Raw genomic sequence first — 23,017 nt, 5'->3', positions numbered from 1 at the left:
AGACTTACTCAGTTTCCCTTCATCTGACTTATGCAACATGCACACATGCAGACAGACTTAGACAGACACACACACACACATACGCATACACTCACACACACACACAAACAGTTGATGACTGAGGGCTGTGGGTTAGCTTTATGCAGCTGGAGCAGATCCACCAACAGGCTATAATGTGAAACACTACACCCTAAATCTCAGAATAATTATAAACCACAACCACCTGGAAACGTCTTATACCTTCAGTCTCACACATGTACATCCACACACACACACATTCATCTAAATGGGGCAGGATACATTGCTTGTGTAAATAGGACACACTTTGCAATTTCTTTCATCCCCGACTCTTGGCTCATTAATGGAGACACACTTTGTTTTTCCTAACCCTTTGCTAATTGCAGTTGTTTCTCTCTTTCATTTACAAGTACTGTTCATTACGCTCACTCTGTTAAGTTCTCTTGGCAAAGTCGGCTTAACCGTCCCCCCCACCCCCACTCCAAATTATTCTTTCTGTTTTCTATGAGATACAGCATGAGAGGGTTGAAACCTCTTCAAATACTAATAATTAACTGCAGTATTTACCATATTAACTGATGCGGGTGACATCACAATGGTGGTGGACTAAGAAAAACAGTCTTCACAAGGCCGTAATCAGATCTTCAATGAGTCTTAAAGACACATTAAAGCTCATTATAAATCATGACTTTGTTTGGGTTCATGACAACGTCTCTCTCTTTGTTGGTCTTCCATCAGGGTCCACTTGGGTTAGATGGCAAACCAGTGAGTATTATCATCATAAAAAGTAAAAAAAAAAAAAAAAAAATTTAAAATAATATATTTTGTGATTGTCTCGTTTGTGTCACTCTAACTCTCTTTTTGGTCTCTCAGGGTTTACCGGGTCCCAAGGGAAGCCAGGTATGTCGTCACACGCCTGCTATTTTGTGTGTGCGTGCATGCATGTGAGAGAGAATAACATATCAATTACAGTGAGAAAAATTAAAATTTACGCAAAGCATTTTATCTATGCGAACCCAGGTGAGTTTCTTTGGCTCGAGAGACAGGTGCTGGTTTGCCATACTACATCAATCACCTTTACTGTTCCCACTGGGATGTCCCAAGTGCTCTGGGGGGCCACGGTAGCCATCCTGTAGCCGTTCCACCTTTAACTTGTTCCAGGTCTCCCATCCAGGGGTGAGTCATGGTTCAACTGTGGCTGGTGAGGGAGAGCTCTCAAATCCCACATAACGCCTCACCCCTGAGCCCCATTTATCCGCCTGTCCATGGAGCTCCAGCACACGCCGCCCAGCACACGCCCAGACTTTACCATGGAGAAAGGGAAAGGAAAAAGAAAGGTGGAGAGAATAAGTTATACACCCAGTGGGGAAAGTGTGTGTGTGTGTGTGAGGGAGAGAGAGAGAGAGAAGGGGTTTATGACTTCAAATGAAGCTTTTTAAAAAGTCATTACAGCGCCGGTCCACCACCTCTTTGCCTTCTCCTTTCTCGTGTCTCTCAGACCTTTTTATTTACCAAGAGAGAGCGGTCATTCATCCCCCGTAACATAAACCACTCACGGCGCGCTGAGAGCTGTTTGAATACATTTCCTCCAAACAACCTTAATCTGTTGTTTCCTGCTAAAGAAGGCCTCAAGCTGGGCCTGTCCCTTGAGAGGACGTTCCCCGTCACCAAGGCTCTGCCGTAAAACCCACCCAGGTGTGACACGAGCCTCATTACAGGGCCCGCGGAGGATCGCCTCCCTGGGAAGAACAGAACAACCAAGGGGGCTGGATCGGTGGGAGGGGAGGTGAAAACAGCGCAGATATAAGCGGTGATGGATTGATTGATGGTGACAACCCGGAGAGAGGTAAGAGTAAAATAAAAGGAGGGTGAGAGAGAGGGAGCGCGCAGTCCAAGAATGAGAGTCAAGTGAGACAACATCAGATGTGCATTGCTGATGAGGCAGTGGAGTTGGTCATCCGTATTGCTCCCGTTCCGAGTCGAATCTCGCTCCGTGTCTTTTCATCGCTCTCCTCTCCTGGAGAGAAAACCTCCGGGCATAAGCTGCCGCCTGTCATCATGTGGCCAGTCACATTAACAGTTTGTTATCCTCTCCAGCCGACCCTGTCTTCAACCCACTTACCCCTTAACAAAATCAGAGCCCCACTTAAATTGAACCCTTGGCCAGACACAGTAGAGTTTGCAGGAAAGGGGAACAAATTAAAGGAGAAAAACGACGTCATGGTGGATAGTGTGAAAGATTGAGAGATGAAGAGGAATTCGAAGAGGAGAAGCCAGACAGTGGAGAGATGGAAGAGAGGTATAAAGAAAAGACAGATGTGGCGTTAAAATATTTGAGAGGAAAACCTGAGCTTTAGAGAAGATTTGGCTTCAAGGGTCATGAATTTACTCATCCTAAATTGTCTTCAGAGACAGGCTCAACAGACAAAGCATCCTCCCTCTCCCTCTCTCTCTCTCTCTCTCTCTCTCTCTCTCTCTCTCTCTCTCTCTCCAACTATTGTTAAAAGGTTCACATAAAATGACGCACAGAACACCATGAGTACCTGCACAAAAGTCATTTTTTTGGAACTGAGCCATGCAGAGGCCTTTAAGTTAAGCTCTAGCTTAGGCCATACGCTGAATGTTGCAGTAAAGGTAGCTGGGAGCAGTGGGGATGTTTTTTCCACCATCATTAAATTCTGGGACAATAGTTGTCCTGGCAGTTCCTTTAATAGTAGTGATCCTATTCCCCAAGATCTCTTATTTTCTCCGAGGATCTATCCTCTGAATGCCTCTGTTCTCCTCTCTTAACTGGCGCTTCTATTTTTCTGTCCCTCTTTACTCCTTGTTCTTTTTTCTCACACAGTTTATTTTCAAAGTTGCCCCCCCCCCCTTACTCTCTCTCTTTCTCTCTGTCAGAGTCATTTTGGGCCTGTAGTCATTTTGTGGTCTGTGGTAGGAGCCACGTTTAGGGTCCCTGTGCCACTTGTCAGCAGAGGACAGTCTTAGAGACAGACAAAGAGATGGACGACAGTACAGCACACAGCAACTGGCAGGGATTAGCCCTTCTGTAGGTCTGGTGTGCATAAGACAAAATCAAACTGTTTAGCCATGTGCTAACACATATAGTGTGTGTGTGTGTGTGTGCGTGCGCGTGTGTGTGTGCATCTTCTCTTTGTGTGCAAGTCCGTGCACATGCCTGCTGCCAAACCCTGTGTTTCCAGTTAGCGGTTATAGCTAAATGGTCCCCCTCCATGCTGAACACAGAGTTCCACTCCATTTGCATGGCAGAATCCCCCTGCAAGGGAAAGCCGGATAAAGGAACATATGAACATCTTTTGCCCTTTGCGTTTTATCTCTCGGGGAAAAAACATATTTTATGTACCTCAGCAATGTCTCAAGAGAGCTTCTTGAGGCATCATGCCAAGCTGGCCCATCTTCATTACAAGCTAAAGTCATTGTCTGATTATCATGAAACATGCCCAAAGAATGACTTATGACCAAGAGGTTGCCCTGGCATGGTCACTTTAAACCCAATCATTGCCATGCACTCATGCTATTTGATTGAATGCTCCCTTCTGCAGGCCATCAGAAGTATTGCACTGTGATATATGCTGCTCATATGATGGCTGATTTATCTTGACCAACTGTCTCTGATTATCTTCTTTCTCTTCCAGGGACCAGCAGGGCCCAAGGGAGACAAGGTAAGCTTAGATATAAAATTTGACCATCATCATCGATGGGTCCATTTAATGTTCTGGGTCCATTTAATGTTCTGTATAAATGCACATCACAAAGCGAGAGATACATATACAGAGTCATGTAAACACACACAAGCTCACAGGTGTTCTCACCAATACTCTCCCACATTCAAGTTTTCACACAACTCCCCGTTAAATGAGCCATAGATTACATGTAGCTATGTATGGGCTTGTATGTCTCCACATGCTCTCACGTCAAAGCACTAAACAGGTTTAAGGGCCTTCAGCAGGACTTGATGATAGCCAGATGTTCTCCAGCTCCCTGAACCTCTGCCCAATGCCAAGATGTCAGTGACCTTCAGAGCAGCTGAAGCTAACGTGCATCAAACATAGGAAGGCCTATTTATGTGGTCATTTGTGTCCGCACCGATAGCGAACCGTGGGTGTGTGTGCGCTTGCATGTTTGTGTGTAAATGCATGAAGGCAAAAATCATCAGGGTATGCATGGCCACAAGAACAAAATAACTGTGGTGAACATCATCTGTCAGAATAGTACTCCTTCTGATTAATGAGTATCGGGAGTGACGGTTGATGGGGAGGTTTGGAAAATTGGCTTCCTTCGTGTAATCATGGCAGTAGGTCTATGATGAGAACATGAACTCCAAATCCTCATCAGAGAACGAGCAAACCTCAGCACGTGTGCTCCTGTTTTTCACTTAGCACTTTGTGGCCTGTCGGATGATTTTGAATGTGGCCTATCAAATGATTTGTATAGTAAATTTTTACATCCTGGGCCGGTTCTTGCGTGCACTAAATTCACTTAGCTTGCTGTTAAATGCCAACTGAAAGGATTTGGGTTCATTTAACCAGTGCGTTGCTTCCTTCCCGTATCTGAGTATCATAATTTTCTGCACTGTCAGTCACATTTGATCCAACAGAGGCACTCCTCTCTTGCATGGTAGACTGCGGATATAAGTGGTAATAAGCTGACAATATTATTTTCCTGTTTTCTTCCCAGGGTGACCAGGGAGACATTGGGCCAAGGGTGAGTCATGCTCTCTATCCTGGTTGTAAACAGTGAAAATAATTGTGCTTTCTTGCCCAGGATACATTTTAGAAGACCTCCCCACAGCTGACAGTGTAAAACAAACTTCATTTAATTCTGTTTTGTTCTTTAGCAGTTGTTGAATTCTCAAGCTCAGAGCCCGACTTTGAATTTCCTCGATGTTCTCTCAATCTCTCTCTCTCTCTATCTCTCTCTCTCTATCTATCCATATCTCTTTGTAATCCTCCCTCTCTGTTTATATCTATGTGTTTGGTTGCATATATTTCACGTAAGCAGGTTGAAGAAGGGAATTTCGTCACAACCTGAAAAGATAAAAAGACAAATCACTTTGTCAAAGTTGTCTTTATTTTTTTAGAGCAGATTGGATTTCCCGTGGTTTGACCTTCAGCGTACATACAGTAGCTTGTGCTCCTCTGCCTCCCTCTTCTTCATCGTCCACATTCGCTCTCTCTGCTGTTAAGTGATCTCATATTTAAAATCAGTCAAGGGAGAGGGGAGATGGGAATCGTCACTCTCTGAAGCATCTAGAAAGACTATATATACACCTTTTCATTGATGTCACATAAGTATTATGGCACAAACGCAGACAGAAACCATATAGGTAGGGGCGTCCGGGTGGCGCGGTGGTCTATTCCGTATGTGTCCTGGTCCCTGTACTAGCGACACTGTACTGGCGCCTGTTCGGGGGGGGGGGGGACTGGGGGGAATAGCGTGATCCTCCCGCACGCTGCGTCCCCCTGGTGAAACTCCACATTGTCAGGTGAAAAGAAGCGGCTGGCAACTCCACATGTATCAGAGGCATGTGGTAGTCTGCAACCCTCCCCGGATCGGCAGAGCGGGTGGAGCAGCGACCGGGATGGCTCAGAGAGTGGGGTGATTGGCCAAGTGCAATTGGGGGGGGAAATGGGGAAAAAAATTTAAAAAAAGACTACACATAACAACATAGTTACTAACACTCCAGGGAGGACTTATAATCATAGCAGTGTGTGTGTGTGTGTGTGTGTGTGTGTGTGTGTGTGTGTGTGTGTGTGTGTGTGTGTGTGTGTGTTCACCGCTGCTACCACAGCAACAGAGCCGGCCGGGGACACACTCTCCCCCTTATGATGAGGTTTGAACTGCCCACATCTTCTTTAGAGTCCCATTGGACCCCCCCAGACCGAGATGAGAAATGTTGGTATTAAAGTCTGATGGAAATACTTGAACCTCACCATCAAAACCCAATGGTCCAAACCAAGCCAAAGCTACCATCAAATTTCAACCAAACTATAGCCTTTTAGCATAGTGGGGTAACCTCGTCCTGCATCTGGTCTATGTTGTCATTGTTGTCTTTTCATGTGATATCATTCCACTCACTGTGAGATCTGTGTAATTATATCTCACTTTATTCAGTGCGGTTTGAAAATGGGCCCCCTGTGTGTTCTACGGTCAACGTTTGGGGTTCTTTGAAGAAGCCATGCCCCACCATGCTTCGAATCTGTCTCTTTTATTTTTTTGCTTCAAGAGGTAACCTGAGGTCAAGACGTCTGTGCAGGCAGGTTTAATTGGCAAATATTTGGAATGATGATATTTAATCATTGACTGTGCCATCACCCATCTTTGATAGAGCTGTACCCCAAAACCGGTGGCAATAAGAATGCATCTAAGTGAGTCAGAAAACAGTGTTCTTGCAGAGAAAAAAAAAGTGTAAATTTGACAGGGCTGTTCAGCAGAACAGTGCTTATGATGCGGTTCAGAAACATTAGAGGAATTCCTGATTTCTATCAAGGCATACGCCGCTTGGGTTCTCAGCCCATCCTGTTCAATTTTGAGGTAATAGTTTTTTTCAAAAAGTAAATCTTTTTGGCATTGTGCATTAGCTATTTCTTCCAAAGGGTAAATATTGTCCTTGGATCCGGCACCTTGGGCTTTGATGTGCTTGGTTAAGTGTGCAGCTGAAAAACCTCAGAGAATCGCTTAGAAACCCTGGCTTGGTTCAAAACAAACCTTCCTGCCTCTCAACCTAGATGAGGTTTGGCTCAACGGTACATGTTGATGGATGTGTCAAGATAGGTTAGCAAATGAAAAGGCACTCTTGGCTTCTTGATGTCTTTAAGAAATAATGTGATATCGAATTTCTAACAAATTAAAATTATGTATCCAAGCTTGAAATGGAAAAAAAAAAGTTTTTTTGTATAACCTAACATTCTGCGGCCTCAGATTTTGGTCAGTGTAGCTGAATAGATTGTGTTCGGTGGCTGGCTGAAGGCACTGCAGCTTCTTACCGTTGTTCCCCGTCCAGGAAGCTCAGTCATTACACAGCCGCGCTGCCAGCCGAGTCGCCTGTTTCACCTCTGACCTTGTGGAGAGGATAAGAGAAAACAGGAAGTGGTCATGCATCTATGTCTACTTGGAACTTCCTGTCAATCCATCATCCTCAGTGCTAGTGTCAGACCCAGACTGCTCCTGGGACAAATTCCACACATAGGATGGCAGGGACATTAAAATCCTCTCAGATCCTGAGACAAAATAAAGAATCACCACTTTATCATCTAACGTCATGTGAAGAGGGTTCATGTGGCATCTCACGTTTCAGGGGAGGGGGTGTTCCTCAAAGCACAAGGAAATTAAGCTGATGGTTGCATTTTTTTTTCCAGCCATACTGTTAAATCTGAGAAGAGGACATCTTTGCAGTTTGCTAAAGGATAATTCCATATTTTTTTTTCATAAACCAACTCTTATTTCCATAGTTTTTGCTGTTATGCATATTGGTTATGATAGCATTTTACTCACTGGCTTTATTTTGGAGATTTGGGATGCAGGACCACCGACGGACACGTCTTTACAATGGCGTCTTATGGGACAACTTAACTAGAGCTCCAGGCACATTTCATCAAATCCAATTTGACCCAATTATTTAAACCAAATATTTGCAAATGAAGTCTGGTTAAAAATTATTATCCTGGGGATCGGCGGCTCGAATCCCCGTGTTACCTCCGGCTTAATCGGGCGTCCGTACAGACACAATTGGCCGTGTCTGCGGGTGGGAAGCCAGATGTGGGTATGTGTCCTGGTCGCTGTACTAGTGCCTCCTTTGTTCAGTTGGGATGCCGGTTCGGGGGGGGGGGGACTGGGGGAAATAGCATGAGCTTCCCATGCGCTACGTCCCCCTGGGGAAACTCCTCTCTGTCAGGTGAAAAGAAACAGCTGGCGACTCCACATGTATTGGAGGAGGCATGTGGTAGTCTGCAGCCCTCCCCGGAACGGCAGAGGGGGTGGAGGAGTGACCGGGCGGCTTGGAAGTGTGGGGTGATTGGCCAAGTACAATTGGGGGGGGGGGGGAGTTCTAACCCAAATTGTCCGATATAATCAATAGTCGATCGAATTGCTTAGCTGCTTCCTGGTCAGTAACCAGCCTTTACTTACCATAGGTAGTAGTGTTCATTGACTAACTGCCTAGCTAGTACCATTGAGAAGTCATTGATAATAGGAAATCATGTACACGGTCTAAAGCATTAGGTTTTGTTTTTTTTTGCTGACGGGTTTAAGACTCGTGTTCGGATGTCCCATAGGCCACTGCTGTATCTAGCAGTGGTCCCATGCCCAAAATCTCCATATCAAGCCAGTGAGTAAAATATCATAACTGATATACACGATGGCAAAAACTATGAAAAGAAGACCCAAATAGAATTATCCTTTCAGGTTCAGCTAGTAGTTCGGTCAAAAGACAAGCAATGATTGGAGTTTTGTCTTCATTCGGACAATGAGGCCGTGGTGAGACAGGGCTCTTGGGCTGGATTTCTGTTTGGCATAGCATCAGCCCAAGATCTGATCAGATGAGTGTAAAACAGCCTACACAGGCAGCTATGAGAAGTTGAAGGAGTGTGTGTGTGTGTGTGTGTGTGTGTGTGTGTGTGTGTATATATATATATATATATGTACATACGTATGTATGTATGTATGTATGTATGTGGTCTTCATGGTGGGAGCAGTGTGAATGAGTGAATGCAACAGTGGGGAAAGAGAAGGATACAGGCAAAGAGGGGGAGGAGGGGTCCGCGGTGTTGGAAAACCTCAGCTATCCAGCTCTCACCACAGCCTGTTAACAGAAACCTCATGAACACACTGAGCACCTCTCTCTCTCTCTCTCTCTCTCTCTCTCTCTCTCTCGCTCTCTCTGCCCCGCCATGCTTATCGTTCATTCTGCCTTCTTTCTTATAGCTGCCCTCCATCCCCTTGCTCTATCCCTCTTTCCCATCCTTATGTTGTTGGAGGGAACTCAACCAGAGGAGAAGTGCTATGCTGTGAGCATCCTGGCGGCAGGCTAACTATTCTTTTCAGCTTGAGAGGCAATCATAACAGTTACTTTCTGTTGGCTGAAAACAACCTCTTCTGAAGGGAAAGGTGGATTGATGTTATACAGGAGACACATGCACACAGAGGCATACACATAGATAGACATATATATGAATTTCCATATTTGTGAATCCTGCTAAACTCTTATTTTGCAGTGTTCTTGTATTTCCAAGTACCAAAAATACAAATCTAATTCACACCCTGGATGTTTCTCCTTGTGAACGCGTGCTTGTACGCAAATGTATTTGAATATTGCTAAATGAGGCTGTTTTCTTTTTTTATTCCCTTCCTGACAGTAACAGTTTTGGTTCTTAATCCAACAGGTCATTTAATTTTCATTTTGTCACATCCTCCTCATGGCTAACTTTGCTCCTTCCTCCCCTCAGGGTCCTCCCCCCCACAGCACATATGCAGGTCTGCACAGTAATCAGATTCTCACCGTCAAGGTTTGTCTCCTCTGGCCCACCATGACCTAAGCCTCGACAGCAGCCATCTTTACCTGTCCGGCTGCTGACCTGTCCCTATCCCTACAGCATTAGGAGCAGATCTAGGATCAAGGCACTCTTCATTCAAACTAGAACAGAAGAAGAGTGATATATGACTGATCGTAGATCTGTCTTTATGGCAGTCTCATTATTCTCTTTTTCCCTTCACCCACTAAGGCCGTTCAACTCTCTTCTTACCTGCGGTGTAGTGTTATTTCCTTCTCTTCATCCTCCACAGCCCTCTCTTTTTTCTCGATAGATGGAACTGGAGTCTGAGATCCTTCCCCGACCAAAACAAGGCATTTCTGATTGCTCAACTAACAACTCTCTTCCTCCTTTGTCTGCTGTTATTCTTCCTTATTTGTCAAACACTCCTCTGTGTCCTTTGGTTTTTGTACTGTCTGTTCCCCTATTTGTCTCTTTGTGGCTTTCAACTCCTTTGCCCATGCTGCTCCTCCCCCACCTCAGATGGTCTTTCCTCGCTATGACCACGGCTTTCTCTCTGGCGACCAGTCCGGCAGCTTTCAGAGACGTTTTCTGAAGGTAGACCCCAACTAAGGCATGTGTGTTCTTTCAAACACTTTAACCCATCTCACTCATTCACATACAAATCCATAATTGTGTTTCTCCCTCTGCTGTTTTCCCTTTCCTTTTTTTTCGCCTTTCCAAGCTAACACCGTTTTCAAGTAGTCTCACATTCAACTGATCATCCCACGTTTTCCGTGTATGCTGCAGGATTTCATCGTATTAAACTGTTGATGTTTACGTTGTTTCATTGGAAGTTCTGCAAGTTTGAAAAGGAGCAAACAAAAAAAACAAAACATCTTGTCGGACACTGCACTCATTTCAGAGAGGCTTAGGTAATGTGTGTTTCTTGTTAGCGTGAGAACAGTAGATCTCTGTTGGTAAGGGTTTATCCCAAATTTAGGTCCTGTAGATCCATAAAAATTCTCAACAGGGTCTTACTCTGGTATCCGAAGCCTTTGGTAATATCAATTACACTGAAAGTCTGGCTGTACCAACTTACCACAACACAGAAAACCAAAGCGCACCATATGTGCACTCAGATGCAAAAGAATTGAAGAAGCGCCATAATGTGACCAAAGACAACACTGGTCCAACATGAGATGAGATAAGATGCACTGTATTCGTCCCCCGGAAGGGAGCTTGCACAGTCCCCCTCAGTGATAAGAGAGACACTGAGGATGCTAAGCGTTTTCCCCCAGGGGTGTACATGGAGGAAATCATTACAAGTAGCAGTCGACAAATTAAAGGAAGGAAGGAACCATCATCTTTCTTTTGTTAAATCTACTTCGAAAGTCCTTTGATGTGAGGTGACAACTCGGCTTTTCTTTCTGACAAACCGCAAAGAGAAATTGAACATTTATTAAATCATTGCTCCCTTAATCAGTCAACAGTTCCTCGTGCATAAAAGAGCATGTGTCAGCTTGAGTGTGCCCCAGCGTGGTAGAAACAACTCAACAGATGTGTTTTCTGATAACAACGTGTTAATTTTATCTAGTTTTTCTCGCTTCTCTCAAAGTCTTCAACTCCTTCGTCCCTCTGTTTCATCCATCAGGGCGACCAAGGCCAGGCTGGACCCCCAGGCCCCCCTGGCCTTCCTGGTTCCCCAGGACCCAGAGGACCCCCGGGGAACACCGGCAAGGATGGGCCACGTGGCCCGGCTGGAGAACCGGTAAGAACCTGACCTCTTTAATGAGAGTCAAGCTCCCAAGTAAAATCTCAGCACACTACTGCCGCATTGACCTCCAAGCACACACTCTAACCTAATCTTTTGTCCATTCACTCCTCACCCATCCTCCTCCCCCTCTTCCCTCCCCTTCTAAAGAGGGCTACACCACAAAGTCGGCAGGCATACTAAACGGCTCAGTCATCAATTTTTTTGTATTAACCCAGTTGTGTCAACCACATTGGTGTCACAGATTTCAAAGTGAGTGTGTGTGTGTGTGTGTGTGTGTGTGTGTGTGTGTGTGTGTGTGTGTGTGCGTGCGTGCGTGCGTGCGTGTGCACGCTCTTGCACCCCATGTCTGAATATACATGCATGGTTCCTGGGGAATGAATCCACAGAATAAAATATCAGTGAACCCAGATATTCTCATCCCACTGCTGGGTTCGCTAGTGAGCTGCGGCTTACCTAAAAGCTCCCAGAATAGCAGCTTTGCTCCTGGCCTCATCTGTTTTGAGTAAAGGGAATGGCCACAAAGTGCTCCATCTCGCCCCCATTCTCCCACCCTCTTACCCAGACTTTGTCACAGAGCGCCCCTGTAACAGATATGGCACTGTGGCGGGTTCATGGGCAATGTGCCGGCCTCACCAAACAATAGTTCTGCTCCTCGCCTCGGGCAGCCTCTGCTTCTCCAGATTAGCTTTCTCCTTTCCAGAGGCTGGTTCATCGGCAGTGACAGCCTAAAACTGTGGTTAGAGGAGAGAAGAGGAGAGAGAGAGAGAAAGGGGTGAGAGGGAAGGTAATCTATGTTTATTCAAGTGAAGGAATGAATGCTGTGTTACCCTCAGCTGGAATGACTTTCAAATGAAATGTTGGCCTCGGAGAGAAGGATGATGGGGTTTTTTCAGAACTGCAATGGAGAAGACTAGGGACAACTCTAAAGAAAGACGAAAAGCAGACTGTGTCAACGAGGAGGGCCCGTCCTTAAACCTAGTCGATTTCAAATGTACTGTCTGGGCTGATTAAAGGGGGTTTCTGAGCCCAAAACAACAAAACAAAGCAGTGTGGTGCTAGGGGCCACCCCATGTTGTGGGCAGATGTTTGAATGTGAGAAAAGCAGAGGAGCAGGCCTGCCTAAATGGGTGCCCTAAAAGTCCCTCCTATTGGTGAAAGAGTGGGAGAACAGGACACAGAAAACAGTGGAGGTGTAGGAATGACTCAAAAGGCTATGATAGTTTCCACAAGGAGAGATGAGGAATTGTGCAGAAGACCTGGTCAAATAGGTTTTTGTTTTTTCTTTTGACAAATGCCATTTAAGATTTGGTTCAAACTTTGTTGGTGTCCAATGGACCGGCTCTAGTACACCCAGAAATATAATACCACTATGTAGTTCAGACATGAACAGGAAGGCATGTACAAATATATTTAGTGTATTTCACTAGTACCACAGTAGAGTTAAAGTGCATGAAACCATTTGATTTAAAATGTAAAAATAAGTGAAATTATCTCACCCTATTGGCAGATTTTTTTTTTTATGCTTGAAATGCAAGCATCAGCAAGAAGGTCCTGGGTTCAAGCCCCGAGGTAGTCTAACCTGGGCAGCAAGGTGGCACAGTGGTTAGTGCGGTCGCCTCACAGCAAGAAGGTCCTGGGTTCGAACCCCCGGGTTGTCCAACCTTGGGTCATCCCCGGTCGTCCTCTGTGTGGAGTTTGCATGTTCTCCCCATGTCTGTGTGGGTTTCCTCCGGGTGCTCCGGTTTCCTCCCACAGTCCAAAGACATGTAGGTCAGGTGAATTGGCTGTACTAAATTTTCCCTAGGTGTGACTGTGTTGGCCCTGTGATGGACTGGCTGCTGCCCAATGACTGCTGGGATAGGCTCCAGCATCCCCGTGATTGGGATAAGCCGCTTGGATAATGGATGGATGTTTGAAATGGTAAGAGTTAAAGACTTATGCTGTGATTTCAGCCTGATTTTGACACGATTTTTGTCGCTGCCAACAAAATTCCAGAGTCAGGCCCAATTATGAACATTGGGAATGACGAACACATGTCTTTACCCCGTGTAATGTGGCATCTGGGACACCCCGACGAAAAGTCTAGCATGTCAGAATTTTTTTTATTTTCTTGTTTAGTCTGACATCTACGATGTGTTCCTTGACGTTGATCAATAGGATGACAGAGTGCTCTCTGATGCACATATGTAAACATGGCAAAGAGAAACCGATGCTGCTGTCAGGTGGAACGGCAAAACCAAGAAAAGGCTCATTGATCAGTGGCAACAATACCCCTACCTTGTCAATGGTTCCTCAAGGCAGTATCATGATAGAGTCAAAAAAGATAGGCTAAATGTTGGCGAGAAATAGTGGAGGCCCTTCAGCAATCTGGTGAGTAGCTGGTTAAGCTATGCTAGGTTATCATTCCCCAGTAGCACTAGCCGCAACAGCATCCACAATCATTTTTTCTTTCTTTTCTTTTTTTGTTTCGGAACACAAAACCACCAGCATCACATAGCATTTCTGTAGCCATGATTGAAAAGTTCTTGAATCTCCTCCCCAACGACCTATGAACTTGCAAGATCATGAAAGTAAGTATACGATGATTGGTCGGGGTCATACTTGTAGTGTTGCCAGTCTCCCGAACAAGACTGTAGTGCCAAGTGCCATGAATTTATGACACTATGGTTGCCTAATCTGGCACGGGGACCATTGTGAAAGACAAAAATATCATGTTGTCAGGGATGTCTGGGTAGTGTAGCAGCCTATTCCGTTGCGTACCAACACGGGGATCGCCGGTTCAAATCCCCTTGTTACCTCCGGCTTGGTCAGGCATCCCTACAGACACAACTGGCCATGTCTGTGGGTGGGAAGCTGGATGTCGGTATGTGTCCTGGTTGCTGCACCTCCTCTGGTTGATCGGGGCGCCTATTTGGGGGAGGGGAAACTGGGGGGAATAGCGTGATCCTCCCACATGCTATGTCCCCCTGGTGAAACTCCTCACTGTCAGGTGAAAAAAAGCGGCTGGTGACTCCACATCTATCGGAGGATGCATGTGGTAGCCTGCAGCCCTCCCCAGATCGGCAGAGGGCTCGGGCTCGGGACGGCCCAGAAGAATGGGGTAATTGGCCAGGTACAATTGGGGGGGACATTTTTCACAAAAAAATATCATGTAGTCTAATCCCGGATTTATTAGGAGTCAAAGTCACCAGTTAAGATAGATATGTTTTTACATATAGTGAAGTCAGGTCAAGTTTACTTGTATATAGGGATGCACAATATTGGATTTTTGCTGATATCTGATATGCCGATATTTTCCAACTCATTCTGGCCAATTGCCGGTGCCTGTGCACATATTTTTTTTCCACCTAATTGCAGAGAGCATCAAGACTTAACTGAAGCTGCTACACTGACCATGGAAGCTGCGCACACCAGTGTGGGCATTCGCGCTGCTAATCTAATTTTTACATGGCTGGTCTAATTTTTTTCACCTCTATGCGCAGCTATGCAGCCCTTCAACTAGGGCTGTCAAAATCATGAAATTTTAATTGACGATTAATTGTCATACAAATATCACGATTAACGATTTGACTTTTTTGGGGGGGCCTTTCCCCCCCCCTTTTCTCCCCAATTGTACTTGGCCAATTACCCTATTTTCTGAGCCGTCCCGGTCACTACTCCACCCCCTTTGCTAATCCAGGGAGGGCTGCAGCTACTACATGCTTCCTCTGATACATGTGGAGTCGCCAGCCACTTCTTTTCACCTGACAGTGAGCATGGGAGGATCACGCTATTCCCCCCCAGTTTCCCCTCCCCCCCGAAAAGGCGCCCCGACCGACCAGAGGAGGTGCTAGTGCAGTGACCAGGACACATACCCACACCCGCAGACTTAAAAGCAAAATTTGCCCACAGCGGTGCTGTGGTGTTTGGCTTTGCAACTATGTCCACGATGTTAATGTCAACAGATGCTCGTCGAAATGCAGTCGTTGAATATTATAGAATAAGTGTCTCAAGATAAACAGTTTGTTGGCGCTAATTCACCACTCATGTGCCAGGGGTGCAACAAGATGATGTCTTTAAAAGCACGCCAGTCAAATAACAAACAGTGGAAAACGACGTGAAAATACTGATGGAAATGTGACACTTCCGTTAGTTTCATCCAGCTGTTTTTATACAAATGAATGGAAAAGATTCTATCAATTATGCAAAATGATGGCAGCCAGGTCAAATGTGCCATTAAACCACCGCAGAAGGGGCGCAACAAGATCACGTCATTAAAAGAGTGCCAGTAAGACAACGAACAGTGAAAAACGATGTGGCAATATGACATTTCTCTCAGTTTCATCCAGCTTTTTTTATTCAAATGAATGGAAACGATTCTAACGATTGTGCAAAATGATCGCGGTCAGGTCAAATAATTGCGATCATGGGATTATTTAATAAATAATTGTGACAGCCCTACCTTCAACAGGAAAAATGACAGAACGATGTAAAAACAAACAAAAAAACCCCCAGTAGAATCTTTTTAAAAATGTTTAAAATAAATACCTCATTGTACCAGAGGCAATGTGACAGCAATGCAACCTTTTGGCGTATTACATGGGGCCCACTGAATATGCGCAGTAGTGTTACTCCCATCATTACATTAGTCATTTAGCTAACGCTTTTATTAAAAGCGACTTACAGTACGTGCATTTAACGTAGGAAATCAGGAGAACTACTAGTCATCAGAGGTCATAAGTGCATCTAAACAAGCATCTAATAGCAAAAACAGTGCTAAAGTGCAAGAAAGGATTTTTTTTTTTTAGATGAGTGAATATAGTAAGTGCTAAGAACAAGTAACCGGGTAGTAGTTCTTAAAGAGGTGAGTTTTCAACCTGCGCCTAGAGATGGGCAGCGACTCCGCTGTGCAGACGTCAGTGGGGAGTTCATTCCATCATGCCTCTAGGCTATGAGAATGAGAGAACCGCGTTCAGGATGGTTGATGCTAGCTCCAATGGTGTGTAGGCACGGAAGTAGACGTGATTGGTTGTTGGTTAGGGTTAGGGTTTTAAACTCTTTTTGAATTTCCATTGTTAGCAAGCGTTAACGTTAGCTATCGTTACAGTACGATCTGGCAATGTTAAGGTCAGTCTTAAGCTGTGATGTGTAATAAAAAGGCTTAGCCTGTGGTGGCGTTGTTGCTGTAACGTACTTGTTGAATGACATGTAACACCATAGAGAAGGCATTCAGTGAAAAGACGGTCAAGCTGAATCAACGTGCTATCCGTCTGAGTTATTGTGTCATCTCATTGTTAATCTAATTAACAATACATATATGACATGGTGTCAGAAGTAAAGTATGGAGCAACTAAAGCCACCGAACAGCTTGTGCCTGGAAGGGAACCTGGCGGAAAATTGGCGTTCGTGGATTCAGAGGTTCTAGCTGTACCTCGCTGCTAGCGGCATCTCCGAAAAGTCAGGAAAGGTGAAGTGCGCTACTTTTCTTCATGTGGCTGGAGAGGAAGCGATCAAGGTATTTAATACCATGGACTTTGAAGATGATGTAGACCGCGGCTTAGACGCAATAAAAGAGAAGTTTCGGCAGTACTGTGAACCAAGGAGGAATATAACATGCACGTTATATAAAGCAAAGGACTGCGAGTTTGGGCAGCTCACAGACTCGCTGATAAGGGGCCGCGTATTGTGTGGAGTAAAAAATTATCAGGTGAGAGCTAGACTGCTCAGAGCCCGACTTGTCATTGGCAAAAGCTGTTGATATCTGCAGAGCTAACGAAACTACACAAAGCCACCTGAGAGCTTTGCATGAAGAAACTGAAGTGGCAGTTAGCAAGCTAAGTAAAATGAAGCTAACAAAAAAGCCTAAAGAGGGCAGTGTCAGTGATAATAAACATGACTGCAGTAAATGTGGATACAAACATGAGGCTTGCAAATGTCCTGCCTATGGTCAAACATGCAAAGTGTGCAAAAGAAAAAAACACTATAGTCGCATGTGCAAAGCAAAGAAACCGACAGAAGGCTATCGAAAAACGGAGAGACATGTAAATGAAATTGAAGAACAAGAGTGAAATGTTTCTTGGAGCTCGAGTCAAAGAAAAGTGGAAAGAAAAGACAAAAAAATTAGAAAAGACAAGAAATTAACATAAAAACAAAACAGAAAAAATGGACTGAAGTACTCAAAGTAAATGGCCAAAAGCTCACATTCAAGGTTGAATACCGGTGCAGATTGCAATGTTTTGCCTCTCACAACCTATCGACAAGTGGCTGAAAAGGATGCACAACTAATTGAGTCCAGCATCAAGTTCGTTGCATATTCCCGCCACAAAGTGGTGCCATTGGGCAAGGCAAAGCTAAAATGTGAGTACAAAACTGAAGTGCATGAGTTGGAGCTCTAGATAATAAAACCCAACTTCCCAGCTATCCTAGGTGGTGATTCCTGCGCTCAGATGGGTGGAAACAGACATCCTAAAGGATTACAATGATGTGTTCACAGGGTTGGAGTGTGTGCCTGGACAGCATCACATTCAGATAGAACCATTAGTAACTCTAGTTATCCACCCGCCCAAAAAAGTCCCTTTAGCACTGAAGGACAAAATCAAAAGTGAACTAGATAGAATGGAGAACCTCGGTGTGGTTGAAAAACAAACAGAACCCACTGACTGGGTTAACAGCATGGTTACTGTCAGCAAGCCAAATAAAAAACTAAGGCTCTGCATAGACCCCCAAGACCTCAACAAAGCCATAAAGAGGGAACACTATCCCCTGAGGACAGTAGAGGAGGTTGTGGCCGAGATGCCAGATGCAAAAGTCTTTTCTGTATTAGACGCAAACCATGGACTTTGGCAAATACAACTAGACGAGGATAGTTCTAAGTTGTGTACCTTCAACGCACCATTCGGTCGGTACCGACTCAAATGGCTTCCTTTTTGTCTCTCGTCAGCGCCAGAGGTTTTCCAAAAATGCATAGTGCAGAGACTGGAGGACCTAGAAGGTGTTGTGAACGTCATTGACGACATCCTAGTGTGGGGTGCTGACAAGGAACAACATGGCAAAAGGCTGAGACAGCTTCTGGACAGAATAAGGAGCATAAATCTCAAGCTCAACAAAAACAAGTGTAAGATTGGAATGACAAGAGATACAATATGCTGGTAACATTCTGAGTGCTGAAGGCGTGAAGCCAGACCAGGAAAAAGTCAGAGCAGTAGTGGATATGCCACAGCAATAGGACAAAGCTGCACTGCTGAGGTTCCTAGGTATGTTGCAGTACCTCTCAAAGTTCATCCCGAACCTTTCTGATGTAAGCGCTCCACTCAGAAAGGTCTTGGAGGGGGATGTTGAGTGGCATTGGGACGCACAGCAGCAATACAGCTTCGAGCAGCTGAAGAAACTGGCAAGCAATGCCCCAGTTCTCAAGTAGTATGATGTGAACAAGGATGTTACATTATCAGTGGATGCAAGCTCTGAAAGATTGGAAGCTGTGATAATGCAGCATGGACAACCCCTTGCTTATGGCTCGAGGTGTCTTACCGACACACAGAAGAGATATGGGCAGATAGAAAAAAAACTGTTAGCCATAGTGTATGGGTGTGAAAAATTCAGACAGTGTCTGTGTGGAAAAAGGGTACAGGTGGAGTCTGACCATAAACCACTTGAGGCAGTGTTCAAAAAAGGACTACACAAAGCTCCTCCCAGACTACAGAGGTGCTTTTGGCACTGCAGTCTTTTGACTTGTGTCTAACTGACAAACCAGGAAAAGAGTTGCACATTGTGGATACAATCAGCAGCGCTTACCTGCAAGAACAGTCTGAACAACTACTTGAAGAGGAAATAGAAGTCAATCTTCTATCAGCACACTTTCCAATCTCAGAAGAAAAACTGAGTCAGTTCAAAACGGCAACAGCAGAGGATGGTGAACTGCAGCTCGTGATGAAAGTGGTTCAGTCGGGTTGGCCAAGTTCCGGCTGAAATAAATAAATACTGGACGTTCAGAGAAGAACTCAGCTGCTCAGAAGGACTTGTTTTCAAAAACTCCAGACTCGTTGTCCCTGAAAAACTAAGCAGAAATGCTTCAAAAAATCCATGAAGCCCATCTAGGGATTGTCAAATGCAAAGAGGGGGCAAGAGATGTATTATTTTGGCCCGGGATGTCCAAACAAATTGAGGACATTGTGATGAAGTGTAGCGTCTGTAACACTTTCAAAAAGAGCAATGTGAAAGAACCACTGCTGTGCCATGGCATTCCAGATCGATCATGGGCAAAACTGGGTGTGGATCTTTTCCATTTTGATCAAGGTGCTTATCTACTCTGTGTAGATTACTGCTCGAAGTATCCGGAAATTGCCAAGCTGCCCCAGACAACAAGCAAACATGTAATTGTAGCTCTGAAATCCATGTTTGCAAGGCATGGAATCCCAGATGAGGTTATGTCGGACAATGGACCGCAGTTTGCGAGTGAGGAATTGAAACAGTTCGCAGCAGAGTGGGAGTTTAAACACACTACATCAAGCCCAGGATTCCCACAATCTAACGGTCAAAGTAAACGAGCGATCCAGACCATAAAAAACCTGCTCAAGAAAGCACGAGAGAGCCGAGAAGACCTATATCTTGCTCTCCTGAGTACAGAAATGCACCTTTGGATGGAGTGAGACTGTCTCCTATCCAACTGTTAATGGGTCGGCGACTGAAGACAAAACTACCAGCAACTACGCAGCTGTTGAAGCCTCAGCTGTACGAGGAAGCGCATGGACAAATGAGGAAAAGACAGTTCAAACACAAACACTACTTTGATCGAGGCGTGAGAGACCTGCCTGCACTACAGGAGGGTGAGACTGTGAGATTCAGAGTGGGCAATACATGGCAGCCAACTGTTGTGCAACATCGCCATGTTCAGCCAAGGTCTTTTGTGATCCAAACACCTGAAGGCGGCACCTTTCGCAGAAACGGGCGACATCTGCTAAAGAGTAGAGAGGACAGACTTCCAGAACTGAACAGAACAGGTCAGGAACAGGACTTCACGGCGTCTGCTAGTGAACCAGCAGACATCACAGTGATGCCAACACCTGTCGCTTCTCCTACAAGAGAAACTGTAACACCGGACGTGACTACAACTACAACAGGTCCAGTAACAATCTCACGCTCTGGGAGAGTGATTAAACATCCACAACGTTATTCACAGTAAAAAAAAAAAAAGTAAAGTGGAGTGAATGTAACGGTGAATTCATGTTGTTACATTACAGGTCACATACTTGTTTAATGTTTGTACTGAGTTGAAAGTAACATTGCATAGATGTTTTGTTGATTAGTAAAATAAGCCAAGTAAAACAAAAAGAATGGAAAGTTAAGGAAAGTTAATGGCTTTAAGTTAAGGATAAACATCTCTAAGATGAAGCACATGAATGCTTTAACAATGCTTAGATTGTTATTTGAGTTTATTATTTCATGATTGAGGTTTATTTGCTTTGGTTACATATTTAGGTGTTATGCTGGAAAGAGGAAGCTGTGATGTGTAGTAAATAGGCTTAGCCTGTGGTGGCGCTGCTGCTATAACTTACCTGTTGAATGACATGTAACACCATAGAAGAAGGCGTTCAGTAAAAAGACGGTCAAGCTGAACCAACGTGCTGTCCGTCTGGGTTACTGTGTCGCCTCATTGTTAATCTAATTAACAATACATATATGACATAAGCTAGCTAGCTAAATGTTTCAGTGCGCATCGTTTGTTTATGCTTTTCGAGGTTCCACGCTGTCTACTGGCCGACGCAACAGCCAATCACGGCTACTTCCGTGCCTACACTCCGTTGGATCTAGCATCAACCCTTCAGGATCCGGCGCTGCGCGTTCATGGATGCCATGCTAGCGGACTTTATGGCTGCATAATAAGACTTCTACTGGACTTACTTGGGACTTGAAACCATGGATGTATTTATACAAATTGTCAAAAAACAAAACAAACAATTACGTTCAAAACAAAGTCTAACAAGTGACCAATAAACGACGTAAAACCACAAACTCAAAATATCTTGACGTGTGAAAGAGAAGACTCAGCTTCGTGTCATTCACATTTACCTTTGATTTGTGTTCATCCGAACACCGTTCTTTTAACCTAGCAAAGATCCTCGTTCCCGAGGGGTCCTCCCTATAGTCCCCGGGTCCTATAGTCCCCGGGTCCTATGTTCCCCGCTTTGTATGAGACCGGGGAATATCTGACCTTTTTGTATACAGAGGGCCCTATATTCCCCACTTTTCCCCAAAAGGGTCCTATGTTCCCCGTTTTGTATGTGCAGGGAAACATGGGACCTTTATAAACAGGGTCCTATGTTCCCCGGGTGCCCCGGTCAGCAGGTTTGACGTTGTTTGGCGCAAAAAGTGCATTTTCAATAATGCATTATTTAGGGCAGATTATTAAGAAGACAATGAATCATACGATTTCTATTTTTATATCACAAAAACGAATTCACAAAGTCCAGGTTGGCTAAAGTATGTGGAAACTTTCGACACTAAACCAATTTCAGCTTATTAGGCTATAGCCTATATTTGGGCACATAACCCACCCACCCCGGTAGTTCTCTGATATTTATGCGTGAAATGTGTCACTTATCGGGGAAAATGCGCCTCGCCGAGTAGGTGAGCTGGCTCGTCTGTGTCTGAATGTAATATAGTAAGCCTATGTTCCTTGGGCAATTGTACCCGGGCATAGCTCAGTTGGTAGAGCTCTCGCCTATGGATCGCAAGGTCGTGAGTTCGATCCCGGGTGCCGCCAACTCAGCGTATGAGTAGCACATTGTGCGAGAAGTGCTGGGAGCTGAGGATAGGTGTTGTGTTCCGTCTTCAGCAGTCCATCTCCCAGAGGTCTAGCGCATTGTACCAGGGATGAACTCCTGCGTAAACTGGCTGATACCGACAATAGGCCAATTCCGACCCACTTCTTCTATGTTCCCTAGAAAGCCGTCGTTCCCATCATAACCACACCAGCTTATTGGGAAAAGCATCTGACAGATATTAGATAGAAACCATCTGCTCAGTAAGGCCCTTTAAGCATCATAATTGTAATGATAATAATAATAATGATAATAATAATAGCCTAATAGTAATAATGATGATGATGATAATAATAATAACAATATAGCCTTATATTAGAAATGCTAAAAATTGGATAATTGAAATATTTATAATTATAAAGTAGGCTAATATAGCATGGTAATAACAATAAAATAATAACAATATCTGCCTGGTCTCTTAAGATTCTAAGATGCTGTATGCTACAGAAATAACGGGACATAGGCCTAGGCTAATGAATACGCCTTTTTGACAAAATATGAATGAAAGGCTAATCAACAACGCTAAAGCTGAATCACGAAACACATATTGCTCGAAAAATAATCTATAAATAGCCAAATGCACACATGATTTCGAGTTTGGAAATATTTAAAACTTGTCGTGGATGTGTGGTCATCTGCACGCAAGTTTCCTGGCGTTCTAAACCACATGATCAAAATTCACCAATGTCTAAACCGCCCGCCAACTTGCAACAATTTGCAACAATCGGTTGTTATCGTTGGTAACTCGTTAGAGGTTTTAGCCCCTCTTTGTTGAGTAGCCTAATGGACTAGGACTACTCATTTTGCTTTTTTGAAGAAGAAAAAAGCCTTAACGTTAGGCTATTTAGGCCTTGGAGATTTTTGTTTTAGACCATGCCTTTTCTGGGGGGCTTCTGCCATAGACCAACCCTTTTTCAGCCAAGCTTTTACTAGAAGCA

General features: G+C 44.5%; 1 protein-coding gene across 1 annotated transcript in view; it reads left to right on the top strand.

The window, feature by feature from the left end:
• Nucleotides 1–23,017, top strand: part of LOC130123851 (collagen alpha-1(XXIII) chain) — a 209,204-nt gene that overhangs the window by 145,768 nt on the left and 40,419 nt on the right. Inside the window, exons 6-11 of the mRNA XM_056293162.1 lie at nucleotides 757–783; nucleotides 892–925; nucleotides 3,682–3,701; nucleotides 4,717–4,743; nucleotides 10,050–10,124; nucleotides 11,161–11,277. Coding sequence (XP_056149137.1) covers nucleotides 757–783; nucleotides 892–925; nucleotides 3,682–3,701; nucleotides 4,717–4,743; nucleotides 10,050–10,124; nucleotides 11,161–11,277 — 300 coding nt within the window. The remainder of the gene's footprint in view (nucleotides 1–756; nucleotides 784–891; nucleotides 926–3,681; nucleotides 3,702–4,716; nucleotides 4,744–10,049; nucleotides 10,125–11,160; nucleotides 11,278–23,017) is intronic.

Source organism: Lampris incognitus, chromosome 1 (assembly GCF_029633865.1).
Source record: "Lampris incognitus isolate fLamInc1 chromosome 1, fLamInc1.hap2, whole genome shotgun sequence".
NCBI lineage: Eukaryota > Metazoa > Chordata > Actinopteri > Lampriformes > Lampridae > Lampris > Lampris incognitus.
Note: the sequence above shows the minus strand (reverse complement) of the source record. Positions and strands in the feature narration are given on the sequence as shown.